Below are 19,370 nucleotides of genomic sequence, written 5' to 3' on the forward strand. Positions count from 1 at the left end.
TGATGGATGCAGATTCAGCTCTGGCGTGGATTAAGGTAAAAACGAATGTTTTGCAGACATTTGTTGCGTTTGTACCGACTATTATGGCAACCTCTGGCAGCACACATTTAGCTTGTACCTTTGGGTTGTACCAAATGGTGACATCCATAACGTTGGAATAGCCCTATAATTATTCAGGTTGTTGTTAATGCACAGAAAAAGTGACATACGGTCTGCATTAAGCCAGGGTCACACTTGTACTCTAACCGGTCTACAGTGACCAAACACATACAACTTTTTGTTGAAAACATTACTGATACTTTTTTTTCTTCTAAATTCTCTTTCACGTTAGATGTAGACTCAACCTAAGTCAATGTCATCACGTCCATCCAAATCAACTCTTTGTTTAATTTCTGAGTCACCTCGGGCGCAAGGTGATCGTTGTTAACCTGGACCTTGCCAAAGAAGGATTACCATATTCGCGTTGAATTATTGTCAACTTTTGTACAATAATATTATTTAATATTTAGTTTTTTAGGAGAGTTGTTTACAAGTTTTATGTAATATTTATGCAACACATATGATTCTTATTAGTTTCCATTCATTTCCTGTGGGAGTCATTCTGACTGAGGATCACAAGTGTGACTATATTTTAGGACTGTTTACCCTTTCCTATTCAAATCTGAATTATTTTTGTATAAAGCCAAATGCCATAAATGTCAGCTTTCATACCACTCTTATAAAGAGAAACGTTCAGTCAATAGTGACAAATGATTACAACAGGATTAAGACAATCATACAAGTATTAAAACCTTTAGATTGCAGATATAATATGCTCTCAGAATTTGTAAAGTCAATAAAAAACACTCATTATGACCTGATCATGATCTTTATTTTACATTACAAAACATCTAAAAATCATACATGAGTGGTACTGTGAGAAAATAGAAAAGGTCTAAAGAAAGATGGCATCTTACATCTAACAATATATTGACATTTGCAATTTTGTCTATTTTTTCTGAACAACCACAAGAACGATTACTTTCTTCGTGAGTGCTGGTTAAGTGATGTGACTAACAAATGTTAAAAAGTAACTAAAACTCATAAAACAAGCACTCAGATCAAATACATCCAGTATATTTACAGTAACCAAATCTGGACATAATATTCAAAGTATCCAAAATATATCTTTAATGAAACTGAGTAATTAGGTCTTTGAGCACTTGCTTTGCAGGGCAACACTTTACACAGTGTGATAGAAAAACTGTCTGACAGGATACAAAAGATATCCACCTGAGAACAGAGTTAAACAGAAACAGGGCAGGCTGAAGCATCATTGTTTCATTGTCTTAATAGAAATTATGAATCACTGAGAAATTCATGCCCAACCTGTTCCTACAGGGGAAATTATTTTGAAAATTCCAGGAGAAAATTTGGTCAACTCTGGGCAAGAACTACTCATCAAGGCCTTCGTCTTCCTCATCCTCTTCCACTACCTTGGCATCGACCTCAGCTGTGTCAGAGAACTCATGAAGGAGCACATACTCTCTACTGCTGAAGCCAAATTTCAGCACATCCTTTTCTTTGAGCTCATAGTAACGCTGGGAATCTATTCGCTGATTGTTCAGGTAGGTGCCATTACCGGAACCAAGATCAATGAGGTATGGCTTCACTCTCCTGCCTGCGGTGCCATCTGCTCGTGTGAACTCCACCAATCTGGAGATGATAAAAGAAACAGAACATATCATGAGAAGATTTGTTCCACAATTCAAGTGGATCAAAGGTGTAACATTATTTTCCATCTATAAAATTAAAAGACCCCAAAATTAAACTACAAGCTTTAACAGTATAAAAAAAGATGCAAATTAAATTGAATGTTGACCGAGCCTGCCTTTCCTTTTTCTATATCCCCAAAAAACATACAGGTTTGGAAAACTCAGAAGATACAAAAGTAATGAATGTAATTTTTGCACAGAGGAATACAATAATAACATCTTAAATGTTCTGACCTGTACTGAAAAACAGCATGCTGTTTTGAACAAGAAGGGTGGTCGATAGGAATGTCTGCTATTTTCCTTTGTCGTCCAAGTAGATAAGCACTCTGCCTGTGAATATACATGACCGGCAGCGGCTCATCATTTTTAAAGGGGTACAAGCGCCACCTTCTTTTAGGGATGCGGGCCTCGGGGGGCTCATTGTACTTGATCACCACCCCCCTGTACGTATTGGTATCTTCCACCAAGGCACCCGATAGTTCAAAGTTTGGCTTTTCCTTCTCAGCAGCAGGGGCGGAATCACTATTCTGTTGACCACCGAACTCCTGCGCTTCATCCCCACTGCCACTGTGAGCCTCTCGTCGGAGGCGATTCTCCCGTCGGCGTTCATTATGCTGGTCCCTCTCAGCTTGCTGTTGCTGCTGTATGTGGGCATCTCTTTCTCTTCCCCTATGCCTCTCCTGTTCTCGCTCTCTTTGTCGGGGGCGTTCTCCCTCCCTCTTTAACCTGCGGTCATTTGAATCATCCCTTCTCTCACGATGCCTATGGGTTTCGGCTGCTCTGTGATCCTCTTGTTCCTAGAACAAAAATACCTGTAAATATTTCAGTCTTGGTACAGAATATATTCAAGACCATTTTGCAACCATTTCTTTTATTGCAACTTTACAATGACTCATCCAGTTATACAATACGTTGATTCAATATTGTAGTATGTTATTACCCTCTTTATCCGAACGTCAGTGCCCCGATGTGGGCTTCTGCTCCTCCGGGGTCGAATTGACCTCTCCTGCTGTCTGCCTGATGAACGGTCTCTTCTCGGTGGGGATCTGTCCTTTCTTCCAACTGGTGATCTACAAATACAGTTAAAACATTCCACGTAAACCATTGACTAAAAACAAAACGACTTGTTGATGCCTCTCCCTCACGTGTTAAAGTTTGAACAGTGTGACACGACAGGCACCAGGAACAGTTGCTTTATTCCGCTGACCCGTTTCGTAGAAAAGCAAGGTTGCCAGGTGTAAAAGGCTCACCTGCTGTCTCGTCTTCTCGGTGGAGGGCTGCTGCTGCCGCGGCTGGATCCTGAAGAGGATCGGCGTGACCGCTGAGGCCGCACGGGGCTCTCTTTTTCCTGCTTGACTTTTATCTTCACATCCCGGGCAGGAGATTCTCTGTGTCGTCTCTTGTTATCCATTACGAAACGAGCTAACCTAGAAATTTTGTGAAAAATAAAAGTCGCTCATAACAGACGTGAGCGCATTCAAACCGCATTTACCAAACTTCCATGGGCACTTCCGGTTCGTAGCTTGAACGTTTGTGAAATGCGCTCCCCTTAAAAATACACAAAAAAAATTGGTTCCGTTTTTCTTTGGTTTTACTGAACGATGTAGCAAAATAAAGGTAAATTAACAGGTCTCTATGTAATTTAAGTGTTTGTATAAAAGGGTAAACAATATATTTGTTTACACAATAACCAGAGTATCATTATTGAACAGGATATTAAACGCAATATCTTGAGTTTATATTCATTATATATAGCTTATTTAATTGAGTTTAACATCTTGAGTTGACTTAATATGCAATGTATCGTGAATATACGTTGGTAACATAATTTATTATTACATAAGCCTGGTGGTGTGATCGCAACAAGTGTCGTGTTATGGGTACATTAGGTACTTGTATTATGAAATTTGAATAATAATTGTCTTTTGGCAACATATTCTTAAAATAAGCAAGCAAATAAATAAAACGAAAATGATAAGAGTATTATTAGAAACATGTATTTTATCAATAATACTAGAGCTAGTAGTAGACTGTTTTTACGGGTTTCCGTTTGTTGACCAAAGGTTGGAAGGGTTGAAGCAAGTTAAGTTGTCATACCAACCACAAACAATTAACCGAAACTCTGCAACAACACAAGTGCTTACGAAGATTTTTACCCAAAACGTAACATTTCAAAGCCTTCTGTGCATTTTCACTTTTAAACCATGATTTCTCCCCCCGACTCCTTGCTGAAGTATGATACTCCGGTGTTAGTGAGCAAAAACACCGGGAGAAAATCCCCAAAGGTAAGTGCGGACCTCGACCACAAAGATGAAATGTACCTTCAGTTATTAATAATTTACCTTTGTGTCTGGAGTGTTATACGCATGTTTCAACGCTGTAATAATAGAATGATACAATACATTATTATGTTCTCTCATTTCTACTCAAGAATCGCCCTTTAAAAGTTAGTCCTCAACAGATATCAGTCAATGCCCCTGTTCCACCCCCACCTAAACCAAAGAGTCCCTCAACGGATGCCAGCCAACAGCAAACAGAAGAGATCTTAAATGCTATTCTACCACCTAGGTATTGACCACCTGACTGATTTTACCCACACGATCTCTAGCACACTGGTGTTCGCCTATTTGTTTGATCACTTTGCAAACGCTTCTGCCATAGGGAATGGATGGAGGACAACCAGTTATGGGTGCAGCAGGTGTCCACCGCACCGTGCACAAGGTTAGACGTCATTCATTTAAAAGAGCAGATGCACAAAAAGCTAGAGCAGTACCAGGCCAAGGAGACAGGCATATGCTCCGTCCGCAGGGAACTTTACTCTCAGTGCTTTGGTAAGAATGCACATGACATGGCACATTGTCAGTAATATCAAAGGTCTCATGAAATCAACACCATTTTCCTTTTTAATCTCAGATGAGTTAATCAGACAGATCACGATTAACTGTGCCGAGCGAGGCCTTCTGCTGCTGCAAGTCAGAGATGAGATTCGCATGACTATTGCTGCCTATCAAACATTGTATGAGAGCAGCATCGCATTTGGCATGAGGAAAGCTCTCCATAGTGAGCAAGGAAAGCTGGACAGGGAGAACAAGGTACACTGTTAAAGGGATAGTAACCGAACAGATCTCACCCCCCATTGAGTTCCATAGAATTTACTTTCCTTAACATGGCAGTAAATGGGGGGTGAGATCTGTTGTGATTCTTCCAAATGTATTCCTTTATGTTCAGCAGAACAAAGAAATGTTAAACAATCTGAGGGTGTGTAAATGATGACAGAATTAAAGTTATAGTTCCTCCTAAAAATTTTAATTGTAGTTATAACAAAACGTTGACTTAATTTGAATATCTGTATATCAAGAGCTGACAAGCTCAAGTTAAATTTGTGAATCTCTTAAATCGGTCTGGTAGACTTTAGAGTTGGAGAGCGAAAAGCGAGATTTGGAGAGGCTGGTGAATGACCAGAAAGCTAAATGTGAGGCCATTGAGAGACGGGAAGCTGAGCGAAGGGAAATTGAGGAAAAGCAGCATGCCGAAGAGGTCCAGTTTCTCAAAAAAGCCAATCAGCAACTCAAGGTAAAACAGCTGGCAAAGAATGACAATCACATTGTAAACACATTTTTGGGGACAAAAATGATTTTCACTTCTTTTCACTAGGCACAGCTGGAGAGTATAATTACCCTGAAGAACAAACCTTGAATTATTATAACTGTTAAAACATACTAACGCTGAAGTTATTTTTCTCAACTGTTCAGTTTCAATTAATAAAATGCGTGACATTACAACCTGTTTAGTATTTATTTTTTTGCTCCAAGCAAGAGAACAGATAACGATATATAGGTCGATACATACATGATTTATGTTTCAATATGCTTTTAAAATGCATAGTCTGAAATGAATCGTCACACTTCAATCAAAATGTCCAATAGGATGGTCACAGTATGATTCAAGTGCATTAGAATGACCTTGTCACAGATCAACCAAACTTTCAACTCTAAACAAATCACTTTGATTCCAATCCAGATGTTCCAACGTAGCCCCAACACGACTTTGGGAAACTGGGTGTGAATGTAATGGGAATCAGACCAGATCTTATCTCTTGGCTCGTTTTGCTCGTGTACCATCCAGGGGCATTTTACGGTTTTTATTTTTGTTCTTGACATTGTGCGTCTCGTAATAACGGACTCCAATTTTCTTTACTCTCTGGGCACGTTCCAGTCGTCTTTTCTGTTGGGGAGGAAGTTGAGAGAAATTGATATAATGTGGTGTGAATAGCAGCATATAAACATGGAGAACAGTGCAAACCTCTTTTGATGTGAGTTTAGGCTGTGAAGATTCCTCATCATCCAAAGCTTTTCTCTTTTTGGCCAATTGTGTCACAGCTAGAAAACAAAAGACATGATGAGTGATATTACTCACTTCTTTGACCAATCAATGAAACAGCTTCTAGTTTCTAGCGTACTTCCATAATAACCTGGTTTATAAATCATGACCTATGATCACATATAGATTTAAGATGTACATTTAAAATCTTTCCCCTAGTATTTCTTCAGCACTTTTAATACATTTTTGCCTCATTTAAATTGTCAGGGTGGGATGAATCATTTGACATTTGATTTTACTTACCTTTCTGTTGTGGATTCTTTGGACTATTCTGCTTTGCTATGGTATTCATAAACACCTTTTCAGAAAGGGCTTTAGGAATTCTGTAAAAATGACATCAAGACGAACACGTTACAATGTTAATATCCATAAAGAGTGGAAAATTCATCTAAATGATCATCTAAAACATCTAAAAAATGTCTACACCCGGACTGGGCAAACAAGGATAAGCTCAGAGAAATCAAAATATAAGGGTACACAAACCGTAAGGCAGAGAAGCGTTTAGACTTGGCACGATCAAGAAACTGTTTCAATTTGGCTATTTTCTCATCCATCTCTTTATTCACTTCTCGTGTGCTCTTAGTAGGGGACCCGACTACAGAGGACTCATCCTGTTCCTCTTCATCGTTATTCTCCTCTTGTTCCTCATCCTCCTCATTTTCTTCATCTTTCTCATCTTCTGATCCAGAGGGATCAGATATGTCAGGCATTTCAACAGGCACAAGATCTTCTTCACTGAACTCTGGGGCAACGTTTATTTTGCCAAAGTTTTGCTTGACATTGCCGAAGATCTTCTGCATGTCCTCATGTTTCTGTCTCAGAAGCTGTTCAGCTTCCCGTGTGCTGGATGATGCCCCCTCCGCATTCTCCACTTCAAGTTTGTTTTCAAACTCTTCCGTCTCCATCTCGGGCACCTCCATTGATGGTTGTGCTTTGCTCTGAAAAGACCGAATGTCAATGTGGTAACATTGTTTTTAAAAAATGCAAAAGGGTTTGCCAGTATAAAGATTTGGAATGGAATTTTAGTCACTCTGGCCAACAGAAGGATTTGTGCCATGTAATCTTATACACATTACAGGCAGCTGGGGCATATATAAACAATGAATAAACAACAGCAACATTTCAAGGCAAGAGGCATTCAAGGAAATCCATTTCTAAATATTATATTCGTTTTTAAGCTGAGATCTTAAGAATACAAACTTTGCGGGAATGTTTGTAATGCTAGTACTGAAATTAAACCAAATATTAATTTACCTCTTCCTCCATATCAACCCCAGGGGGCTTCACGAAAGAGGGGATCCGTCCTCTCTGCCAATCATTTAAAACCATTTTGGACACAGTACTCAGGTCTGGCTCTCCACCCTGTTATACGGGAACAGGCAAAAAGAAAACATTTGAGGGACATGTTCCATATTCAGAAATGAAGATCCAAAATTACATATTAAAGCAATACAGTTAACCTACTTTCAGTCCAAGCCTATTATGTCACTAAATCTTAGTGGTTTTGGTAGAGTATTTCTCAAAAGTATCAGGAATTGGCTATTCTAGAGTACAACAAGAATTTCCCGCCAGCTCAAAGTAAGCAAACTATTACAACTCAACTCAATTTGACACCCTAGGGACAACAGTTAACTTCAAGCAAATAGTTCATCTTATCAGATTCATTCTACAATCACGCCAAACCTTAAGTAATTTTCCGGTACGAAAGGCGAGCTTTTCCAAGAAATCTTCGGTGGAGCTCCAGGATGGAATTCGGTATGTTTTCTGGATGTACTCAGATTTCGCCCTCTCCAGCACCGCGCCGATGTGATCCTCTGGATTTCGGATCTTCTCCACTTGAACCTAAGAGAAAAGTGCAGTAGATGCAAAGTGACGGGAGGAAACCGCTGGGAACAACGAATAAGAACAGTTCGCTAAGAGAGTGGAGACCATCTTACCACTCCCTTCAGTACGATGTCAGTCTCGCTGTCGTCTGAGGGGTAGACGACGCCAGGGCAGTCAATCAGGAAAATGCGTCTCATTAGTGTGATATACTGCCAGACCTTGGAAAGAAACAAAACGATGGTCAGTAATGGCATAAAGGTTCCATTTAACAAACCACAAGAATATTTAAACATAAACAAAACTGCATTTTCCATGAACAAGGCACTAAAACACCATGTTCTTTGGAACTATTGTTGAACAAAATATTGTCAGGCTCAAATATTTAACCCCCCACTATGTTACATCAATTCAGTTTTAAGTGTTCACGGATAGTTCCAAACAATTAATTTAGACATTACTTTGATTTAATTATTATAGGATATTTAAAAACACAGCATTGTGTAATGCCGACACCTTTTGTTTGCAACAGTTTTTTGCAAGTAAAAGTTACGAAAATTACATTTAAATTACACAGTAAGTTACTAAATTGCAATAAAACACATCCTGATTTTTCTAAGACGGGAAAATCTTACTGGGTCAACATCTTTGACATCAATCTTGTCAATTTAACTCATCACCTCAACCTATCGCTTCAAATTAAAGGGGTCATATGACACGGCTAAAACTAATATTATAATTTGTTTAAGGTGTATTGCAATGTGTATGCACGATTTAAGGGTCGAAACGCAGTTTTTTTCCACATACCATACATGTTTGTATCTCCTCTATGCCCTCCCTCTCTGAAACGTGCGGATTTAAAGGTCATTGCTCTGAAAAATGAGGTGTGCTATGATTGGCCAGTTAACCAGTGCGTAGTGATTGGTCGAATACTGTACACGTGTGACAGAAATATATCCCCTCTTACCACATTTGGATCATTAGGTTCAAAAGAAATTGTACTGATTTAGATGGAATGTATCATTTGTGTCTAATACATGGATGGGCAAATATATAACACAACAAAGACTCAGAAAAAACACACAGTCGCGTCATATGACCCCTTTAAAGCACAAAAGGAGATTGATAAGAATGTTGTAAAAAGTTTTAGCCTTTGACTAAATGTTGTTGTTACAATACCAACAAGTTTGTCGATAGGGCACGTTTTATTTTAAAAGATAAACTAATTCATCCAATAAAAACAGCCCTAGTCCATTAGGTTATTTTTTCCTACACTTTCATGCAATCCCTGAAAGTGCATTCTTGTAGAATGAGGGGGGAAGCAATTTTTCACACCAATACATAAAGGTTGCTGCCAAAAAACTTCTGGAGACTTAAAACGTTTAAAATGTTAACACATGTCTAGAGCTGGCACTTACTTGAATGTCATCTTGTTCTGAACAAAGCCAGATTTGTTTAATGTCAAAGACTCAATCAGTTGATGCTCATGATTATTAAAGAATAACTATTTTAAGATGTAGTAAAAAAGTTTCAAACTGAGTGTCAAAGAGTGGACTGTGCTGTTGATTCATTTCCTGTGAATCAGTTCAAACTATTATTACTTCCACTATATGAACACAAAACAACAGAGACATTTCCACAGAAAGAAGAGTCATATACAGGATTTAACTGACATTTGGGTAAATAAATGATAACAGATTTTAAAGTAAACTATCCCTTTAATCAGTCAAGTTCACAAAACTCTCTCAAGTCTTACCTTAGTTTCACCAGCAATGGGTGCCACTTTGCAGACTTTTTTGGAGCGTATAGTGTTGATAACAGAGCTCTTTCCAACGTTGGGGTAACCAATGAAACCAACACTGATCTGCTTTTTGTCTGAATGAAGCTGATCAAAAATGAAAAGGGACACAGTAAGGCAAATAGGCGATAAATTTAAAAGAAACACGCATATAATTTGTTTCACGATATCCAGGTTTGGGATAAACCTTCTTGGGTGAATTTTTACCCCAGCAGTTTGTAGACACCCCCGAACATTTAAGTAACACTATTTTTGGGCAACCAAGGAATAAAAAGTTTTCCTTCGATCTTAAAGTGTTTCAAGCCTTCAAAGCCTCTTTAAAGTCATTATACCTGCAGATTTATATTGCAGCCATAGTAACGAGGTTATTTGTCTGCAGTTTCTGACCTCGTAAAAGACCTTTCAACTAAATTTATATATTTTTAAGCTTGCTCTCCTTTTTAGTACTTCCAAGTTACTGTTTACGGCTGCATTCCCAAAAAAGGGGGCCAAGACATATGTGAGGACAGGAGCAGAACCTGACAGCATGGAGAATTGGGCCAAAACAGGGGGTGGGGTGCACCTGGTACTTCGCCAAACAACTGGTCAACAATCTACTGACCACATAGAAGACCAGTCATGAGTGGAGATATGATGTGTACCGCTATGCATCTAAACCTGCCACCTTCTGTTTCCAAAGCATGATGTGTAGCGGACATAACAATACACTATAAACGATGAGGTCTTACCTTGCCAAACTGCCTCAGGAGCTGGATGAGCGAGCCTTTACCGAAAGAGTTGGTAAGGCTGGCGTGAAAGGCAAGAGTCGGATATTCCTGAGAAAGGAGGGCTACCCAGCGTTTCTAAAACATGTTCACGAGAGCAAGAAATTAGTCAAGACTGTCCTCCAAAATTTCACAAGTTTTGCTCAAAATGTCTAAAGACTACAAAGCATTTTTATGGTTTTTAACTTTTTGTTAAAGGAACAGTTGACCCTCAAGTTGTTCCAAATCTGTATACATTCATCTGTTCTGATGAACACAGAAACAGATATTTGGAAGAATGTTTGTAACTAAAATGTTCTTGACTTCCATAGTAGGAAAAATTGCTTTATAAATCTCTTTGTTCCGTTGAACACAAAATAAGATATTTTAAAGTATGTAGGAAAGCAAACAGTTCTGGAGAACACTTAACTACCATTGTAAGTTTTCCTACAATGGTAGCCAAGAACTCTTTGGTTACAAGCATTCTTCCAAATGTATTTTTCTGTGCTTATCAGATCTTTTTATTTGTGGGTTAACTGTCCCTTTAACCTGTAGTCATTATTTAACTTTTTAATGTAAAGAGAGAGACATCTGATTTTGTTTCCTACCGTGACCCACGTTGGGATGAGGTCACACTTATTCAGCACAAAAATGAGATGTTTCCAAGGTTTCTCTTTCTTCATGTAAGTCTCAATGCTCTTGGAACGTGTACCCATAGGGTCTCGAGCGTCTAACACTTGAATAACCACATCTGAAGAGTCGATAACCTGTGCAAAATCATTCAATGTAGAATATGTTATCAAATGATGGTATAATGGTTTTGAATAAAAGAGTTAATGAGGATATCGTTGAGTAAGGGCTACCTTATACAGCTCCCCCCAGATCCGCTTTGACTGTCCCTTTTTAAAGATTTCTTCCTGAACTTCATCCCTGCAGTGATAGGTAAACGCAATGGGTTCCTTATTTTGTCATGATTAGGACTGTCAGAAAACGTATGCGATTAATTAAAAAAAAAAAATGTTTATGGTGTTTTTGAAAAGTAGCTCACCGGACTCCGCTGTCCTCGGTCACCAAATCACGATCTTTCTCGGAGCTGTAGCTCTGAGAGGAGGCCTCAGCCTGCTCGGCTAAATCCTTCAGCTCTCCCGCTGACAAGTTGGGCCTCTTTCTCTGCGACTTCGGCCCAAACGTGGTCTCGAATGTCTCAGTGTCCAGAATGTGCACCTTGGAATTCTAAAAACGGACATATTATCATTTTATTACTCATTTATAATTAACTACATGTCCTGAAACCTTTTATAGATCCTCTTCACAGTAATCATTTTTATATCTTGAAACAATTTTCAGTTCAAGTATCTGATATTTAAAGCCTTTTAACTGTTTTGACATCTTTCTGGGCTTAGCTCTTAGAACTTGATTCATGGGAGGGCATAATGTACTTATGAGCACATTTACGACTGGCCTTAGTGTGTCATAAATAATCTGTGCCCTGTAATTTTTTACAGCCATTTGCAAAATCCAATATATATATTATATTTGTGTTTGCCTTTAACTTAACAATTAAAGGCAACATTTCAACCAAACAAATAATAGATTTAAGATTCAGAAACATGCAAGAGGTAAAATCTAGTAAAAAATACCACAAGACTGCTTTGTAAGTGAAAGAAAAATAAATGACTTAAGAAACAATAGTTATATTAACCTTTCAAATTTTAAAAAATATTTTAAAGGACAAGTTCATCCCCAAATCAAATTTGTCCGATTTTTTACACACCCACGTTAAACATGTTTTGTGACCTCCCGGCATCTTCAGAGCAGAATTAAATATACTTAGGTGACATCCGAGAGATTTCCAAGCCTCCTCATAGACAATGTTTTTAGTTGTTGTCAAGGTCTAGAAGATACTAAAGACATCTGTAAATTGGTCCATACGCTCATAGTGGCTCAATTGAATTTTTTTTAAGCGACAAGAATGCTTTATGTTTGAAAAATAAAACAAAATAACCACTTTAACCAAAATATTCTCCTCAGTCATGTCACGCTATGGTGCGGGTTCATGAGAGCACTTCGACACATGCGCATTCGTTGGGGGCAGACGCCAGCGTTCTGACGTTGTATACAAGCTGATCTTCGCAAAAAGTCTGATGATTTCGATATTGAGGAAGACTTGCACTTTTTTGCCCAACCGCACAAACTGAATGCGAAGTGCTCTCGTGAATGTGCACCATAGACTGACAGGAAAGAGGAGAATATATAAGTCATTATTTTGGTTTGTTTTTCGCACATTTTACATTTACATTTAGTCATTTAGCAGACGCTTTTATCCAAAGCGATAAAGCACATAAAACATACTTGTGGTTTCAAAAATTCAATTGAGCCAGTATGAGTGGACGGACCAATTTTACAATGTCTTTTGTTCTTTCTGGACCGTGACAACGTCTAAAACCATTATGTCTACGAGGGGGCCTGGAAATCTCTCGGATGTCACCTAAAAATCTTTATTTGTGCTCCGAAGACGCCGGGAGGTCTCAAAACATGTTTATTTTAGGATGAACTTACCCTTTAATGTCTGAAAAACACACTGTAGAAATTTGCAACATTTTAGATAATCCTTAATAATTGTTTAATGAATTTACAAAATGTGAGAGAAGACGACATCACAAGAACAGTCTAAATGCATGCTATGAATCACAAAGCAATTTAAAATCAATACATTCAAAGGTAAACATTTTATCATTATGTGTATGTCCTGGGAATTGAACCCACGACCTTTGTTCAGCTCAGGCAATGCAACTGAGCTACAGGAACGCTGATAAGCATGCACTGTAACAGAAATTTAGATCACAGAATACATAACCTGACCTGTAAATTCGATCAGAAACAAATGGTTGTTAATTTTTTTCGGAACAAATGCCTCCATCAGGACAGAATCAAGTAAAACTCCATTCAGAATTAGCAGAATTTCACAAAGTTAAGATCTACAACTGTGCCAGGTCATTAAAACAAAACAAAAGCCATACCACTAATGCAGTAGAGGGTGGAATAAAACAAGCAATTTAAAGATCTTGTCAAAACCTGTAACATTTCTCGTAAGAAATCCTACTTCTGGTAAGATTACATGTAATGGGGACAATAATAAACAACCTGATTTGAGGCTAACCGCCACATCACAACGTGTTCAAAATATTTCTGAGAAAGCAGAGCAAATATGTGAAGAGCTTTCGGCCAGTGGCATTCACTGAACGAGTAGGTCAAACACCATTAAACACAATAAGAAGTCATGAAAATCAAAAACCGAGATGCAACATTTCCTTGTCTAGCAGTTTTCTGCATCCAAGGTGGAATAACAAACATCAAAGGGAGGATGTCACAACAGTGGATGGTGGTGGTACATTCATTTTATGTAGTCCTGAAAGTATTTACTCACACATGGAACAGTTTAAATGAAGAAAAATCTTCAACCGAGTCAACAACATTGGCAAAAGGAACACGAGGAACAGAGCATAACATTGCACTTTATTTTAGAACATTGTTTTGTTCTGTTCTTTTCTACTGGCAGCCTGCCGATTTCACCTTGAAAACCCTAAAACTATTCATAATGCCTAAAAGATCCGGGCATTGGCTGACCTTCAAAATAGGGTGAGACAGCATTTACATATAGCACCTGCAGCTTGAACCGGATTTCAGAACATGTCAGATATGCCCAAATGGAATCCATTTGTAGATGAGTACATGCCCTTCAATTCAATTTTATTATAACTTTTTATTAGACTTTATATTTCCTATTATTTCTCAAGTCAAGTTTTATGCATTTCTTCCAATTCCTTTTACTGTGGTTGTGTAAAGCACTTTGAATTACCTTGACTTGCTTGCTCCCTAGGTTGTTATACACTATATAAAGTTGGAGAATATGAATCTATTGGCATTTGTATACTCACGTGAGCTTTGATTCGGTCGTGCAGCAAGGACATTGGTAGCTTGCTTCGTTTCATCACTACTCGGTAGGGATCTTTCTTGATTGTATTCATCTCATCCTGGAATTTCTGCAAGGATGACTGCTTGATCACACGTGTATTGGCTGGATAAAGAGAGAATAGAAAGATCTTATTTATTAGTAACGGTGAGATCTCGAACTTACTGTTGTGTAATCCTATTAGGAAATAAAATGACGAAAGCCAACTCCTGTTAATATTCATTCATAAACATTCGGATGCATTAAAAGTCAAAGCATAAATGCACTGGTCTTACCAAACCACTTGATGTTGGGTTCAACTCTGGCCACCGTGCCAGGAGCAACCATACTCTGGTACTGCAAACGCTTGATCACTTTACCTTGACTATTACTGTGGGTGTGAGTGAAATAAACATGCATGTCAATAACTTAAATTGTGACTAAACATCCTAGTCCAGAATATATATTTTTATATATTTAGCCTAATGCTCAAATAAAGGACATTTCAATTTTTTAAGTTACTGTAAGATTGGAGTGTTACCATCTCTGTTTCTGTCTGTACATATTCAAGCGTCGGATGGTGGCACGGTCCCTCATGTTGTTACCTCCAGCTCCCTTAACCCGGTCTGTGGGATAGACAAGGTTAAGATGTAGTACAGTCATTTTTGTTGCACATTATAATACATAAACCATAAAAACTGATATTTACCAATATTTCTTAAACACGGCTGTTAACTGTATCCATATATTTAATAAACCTTTGTGCCAAAGCCTACCAAGATTCTTGTCAATAATATAAAATGTATAAAGTATTTGACGAATGAGAAAGCGCTTAGTTTATGTGACATACATAAATATGCATATCATTAATATCATGAAAACATACAGTGGGCATTTGATCGTGTGGCCAATCATTGATTAGATTTAACACGTATGTTAAGTTAATGTCTAGAACATATTGTTAGCTCTAAAAAAAAATACAAACACTGCTAAAATGATTCAAAATTACGGCTTGTGACGTATTTAAACGTTTCAACTTCTGCGCAAAAACAACACATGATATAAATAAAACATTTAAACATTGACAAGTGACAACAGTATTTGACATTCATGACAGAAGCGGTGGTTACACAAATTGTTTATTGATATCGTATTCATGCTACAATGCAATGCAATACAATATGCAGCAGTGAAAACTTAAGTGTGGGCTAACGTTTCAAGCTAATGTTTTTTAGCAGTTCATAGACAGCCTGTGCTTTTTAGTCTTACCGGGATTGCTGCTGGAGCTTGAAGGGTTTATGGAGCTTTTCCCTTTGAATTTTGGTTTAACCATTGTGACAAGTTACTCGGGAGCGCTTCCAATACTGTAAAATACAGAAATAAACCCGATGTTCAGTCAAGTACAGATTTCCACGTGTTACAGAAAACTATTCAAACCCGGAAGTACGTCATCAACAAAGCGACAATTCCCCTCTTCGCTGCAACGAAACATTTTCTGAATGTTTTCGAGTGCTGTTTAATTTCTATGAGGTATATTTCAATAATTTATTGTATATTATAAAGAAGAAATCCCACGTATGCTTTATACAAATATATGGTACGTAAAATAAGACTTTTAGGTAACGTTCGCTCTCTCATCGAAGCTTTAAACAGGGTGCACGTTAATACATTATAAGATTCAAGATTTTTATAGACAGATAATACACAATTAAATTAACACAAATGCAGAAATGATCAATTTTTATTTATTATATTATCACCCATTAGGCATACAGCCTTACTTTATACGTATGTATATATATATATATATATATATATATATATATATATATATATATATATATATATATAATTAATATATATATATATAAATATATATATATATATATATGTAGCTTAATGGTCTCATGATAAAAGGTTTGCTTGTACTTTAGTGAAGTACTATGTAAATAAGAGTGTATGTGTATGATAAATTATTGCATACATACAAATTCTTAACATCATCATATTATGGACAACTTCCATGTATCCCCAGAAGAGGGCATGCCTGCATAGATATTGTGTCCTGTCTGATGAGTTGGGCTTTACCTGTTTACTTCATCTAATCGATACTTTTTTTTGTCAAAATTAAAGGAACACTCAGATACATTTGATCTGATTTTGCCTGTACCAAAAATAAATGTGTGTAGTATTGACAGCCGGTGTGTCGTGTAAACCTAAAACCTGTACAGAGCTATTGTGGAATGCGTAGATAATGGCTTCTGGGGCAGCCCACACAGTCAATGAGAACCAGGCATACTTTGTATGATACTAACATTCTAGTGAAATTTCTATTGGTTTGAAATCTCAAATAATATCAATTCTTGTGTAATGATCTAAAAGGTCTACTAAGCTTGAAAACTCTCAAGGCAGAGAGATAGAGAGAAAGAGAGATGGAACTTATTTATATTTTTTTACTGAAATTGAATAAACTATCAACAGCACAATTTCAAGTTTTCAACTATCTTCTTACATGATATTTTACAAAGTGTTTAGGAATGAAACTCAAGATGAAATTACTTTGGATTCATTCACTCTTCAGGGAGAAATGTGAACTTGTGCACAGATTTACACTAATATTGTAGAAAATGGTTCAGGCTCTGGGATATTTGTCGTTTTGTTCTCTCCAGCTGCTCGCTTTTACTCAGTTCAAATTGAATGTGACAGCATCTGAAATGCACTGCAAACAGAGGCCAACCAAGAAAGAAAAAAGAGAACAATATAACAAAAATCTCATAAATTATTTTCAGATTTATTTTTTATTTTTTTAAGATCCACATCTCATTGAAGTTCTGGTTGTCATAAACAACAAGCTGACATCATATAAGAGAATGACAGGTTTTTAGATGTTGCTTTTAAAATGTACCAAAAATATGAAATGTTACGCATGCATTGAATTTTATAGAGTAACCTGTGATGTTTGGTTGATGATAAATAAACAATATCTTAAGTAAGGACATAAATACATTTGGCAGACGCTTTTAACCAAAGCGACTTACATTGGATTGGACTATACATTTGTTTCTGACTATGTGCAATCCCCTGGAATCAAACCCATGACCATGGCGTTGCTAGCGTCACGCTCTAACCACTGAGCCACAGGAAAACACAGACACTCACTTAAAAGCTAAACACTAAGAACAGAAGCTCAGGTTGACTAAACCTTTTTGTTTACAAGCATACAGTGAGCTTCTTTATTCTTAAACAAACAAGTCAGCGATTATAAGCTTTTATTGAGCCATTCAACAGCAATTGCATTAGGTGCGATCTGACAACTGACGCTATAGAGAGGGAGAGAGGTATTTCTATAACGGCTTGCTGATAGGTGTAATTCATTCTAGTCAGGGCAGGGAAACTGCTTGTTTGATTTTCCGTCAAGATAAGGTTAAGTTGCAGGGTCATGATATTTTTAAGATATTCACCTTAAAAAAGATATTCATCTGTTTGTTCTCAGCAATGCCAGTAAACTGCCTGGCAGCCACATGGCAGAAAGTATGGATGGAAATCCACCGTGCATGCTACCTGTGTCACCCTTATTAATAGTAGGATGTCCACTTGACTGATATAATTTAGTATGTAATTTAAATTAGATAATTTAAAGCAACATTAATATAGTATAAGTATTTAATTAAAGATAAAACAGAAAAAAAAATTCTAAAAAAGCATATTGCCAGATTTGTTTCTGGCAGGTTGCACTGTGACAACTTACTCCATATTGTATGACAACACTTAACCAAAGTTTGATGTGTGTTCAATACATCAACTCTTTTTCCTGGACAATGAATCATATTCAATATCTTTTTGGTATGTGGCTGAAAACTTTGTGTGATATAGCCTCTCATGCCATGATGTAAGCACACTCAAGCACAAAATCAAAAATTCATGTTAACATAAATAACGTTTGCAACGAGGGTCAGGCAACAAAAATAAACGATTTTTTTCAGCCAGCCATCTTCTACAGTCAAGTAATAAAGAGGGATTATTACGAAAAAGCTCCACAGATAAAAACTGAAGTCTTATAACTCATATTAAGTGCAGAAAAAGCCCTTCAGTATTGAAGTTCCCTTTCAACAGTCAGTCACGCCTTGCAGTCACTGCTGTGTTGGCTATATGCTTTCAAAACACTGCTGCAGTAGCTTAATGTTATGTGCGTCGAAGTTGGAAACACGTTACAGTTATGGGGCCCCACCATCATGCCTGAGGTGCTAGGCAACTGACTGCACTGCCTATACGTAGCGCAAAGGTGTCCTGAAATTTTATCCTACCAGGCATGCGCACATCAATGTTTGTCAATGTCATGTTTTTGCGCAATAAAATCATACCTGTTTATTTTAAACTGCTACGCATTGTTAAATCATTCTACATATTTATTTAACACTGGTAGTACAATTTGTATTGCGGTGTAAATTAATCTTACAAGTTTATTTTAAAATGGTAGGAAAGGTTTTTTTTGCATTGTAAAATCATCTTACCTGTTTATTTTGTCAATGTGTTTTAGATTATATTCAGTTTTTCCCAGTGGTAGTGGTAGTGGTAGGTTAGTTATTATTGTTGACAAAAGTTTATGGACATCTTTTACACCATAAGGCAATAGCCAGAACTGAACGGAATCTATGTTTGTAAAATGTTTGTTGTGTATGATTGAAATAGCTTTCTGAGGAGAAATAAAAGCGATAATAGAAGTCATGATAGAAGTCGAGTTGTCTTTTATATAAGTAATGGATTTTTGTAAACTTGTACATTGGGCTGGTATACTTAAGACCTCACAGGAAAAAAGTCTAAATATGACTTTATATATAAATAAAGTCTTTTAATGTAAAAATATGATAAATCAAACAAAAACAGACATTTCCTAAGATAGGAAAGGAACTCCATTTCCTCGA

General features: G+C 37.2%; 3 protein-coding genes across 5 annotated transcripts; 1 reads left to right on the forward strand and 2 right to left on the reverse strand.

Moving 5' to 3' along the window:
• Positions 1–726: 726 nt before the first annotated feature.
• Positions 727–4,276, reverse strand: snip1 (Smad nuclear interacting protein). Of its 2 annotated transcripts, none has more exons than XR_013787398.1 (5): positions 3,005–3,296; positions 2,695–2,824; positions 1,989–2,551; positions 1,369–1,695; positions 727–1,272 (listed from the first exon to the last, which is right to left on the reverse strand). XR_013787398.1 is itself a non-coding variant. In XM_079470221.1 (5 exons), exons 1-5 carry the CDS (start codon positions 4,120–4,122, stop codon positions 1,434–1,436), a joined length of 1,158 nt encoding a protein of 385 aa, XP_079326347.1. In that variant the 5' UTR covers positions 4,123–4,276; the 3' UTR covers positions 851–1,433. The 2 variants fall into 2 exon arrangements, 1 of the variants encoding a protein (XP_079326347.1); XM_079470221.1 differs by adding an exon at positions 4,097–4,276 and having other exon boundaries at positions 851–1,695; positions 3,005–3,181.
• Positions 3,592–5,575, forward strand: dnali1 (dynein, axonemal, light intermediate chain 1). Of its 2 annotated transcripts, XM_079470223.1 has the most exons (6): positions 3,592–4,039; positions 4,186–4,322; positions 4,416–4,585; positions 4,668–4,846; positions 5,163–5,327; positions 5,409–5,575. In XM_079470223.1, the coding sequence occupies exons 1-6, from the start codon at positions 3,959–3,961 to the stop codon at positions 5,448–5,450; spliced, it is 774 nt and encodes a 257-aa protein (XP_079326349.1). In that variant the 5' UTR covers positions 3,592–3,958; the 3' UTR covers positions 5,451–5,575. The 2 variants fall into 2 exon arrangements, with proteins under 2 accessions (XP_079326349.1, XP_079326348.1); XM_079470222.1 differs by having other exon boundaries at positions 3,820–4,039; positions 5,163–5,485.
• gnl2 (G protein nucleolar 2) lies at positions 5,561–15,959 on the reverse strand. The gene is made up of 16 exons (XM_079470220.1): positions 15,718–15,959; positions 14,990–15,074; positions 14,745–14,839; positions 14,435–14,574; positions 11,545–11,729; positions 11,360–11,426; positions 11,105–11,263; positions 10,482–10,595; positions 9,712–9,840; positions 8,072–8,176; positions 7,818–7,976; positions 7,389–7,496; positions 6,618–7,072; positions 6,378–6,457; positions 6,057–6,133; positions 5,561–5,978 (listed from the first exon to the last, which is right to left on the reverse strand). The coding sequence occupies exons 1-16, from the start codon at positions 15,779–15,781 to the stop codon at positions 5,844–5,846; spliced, it is 2,157 nt and encodes a 718-aa protein (XP_079326346.1). The 5' UTR covers positions 15,782–15,959; the 3' UTR covers positions 5,561–5,843.
• Between the last annotated feature and the right edge of the window lie 3,411 nt (positions 15,960–19,370).

This window comes from Barbatula barbatula, assembly GCF_947034865.1.
Source record: "Barbatula barbatula genome assembly, chromosome: 12".
In the NCBI taxonomy this organism is placed as follows: Eukaryota; Metazoa; Chordata; class Actinopteri; order Cypriniformes; family Nemacheilidae; genus Barbatula; species Barbatula barbatula.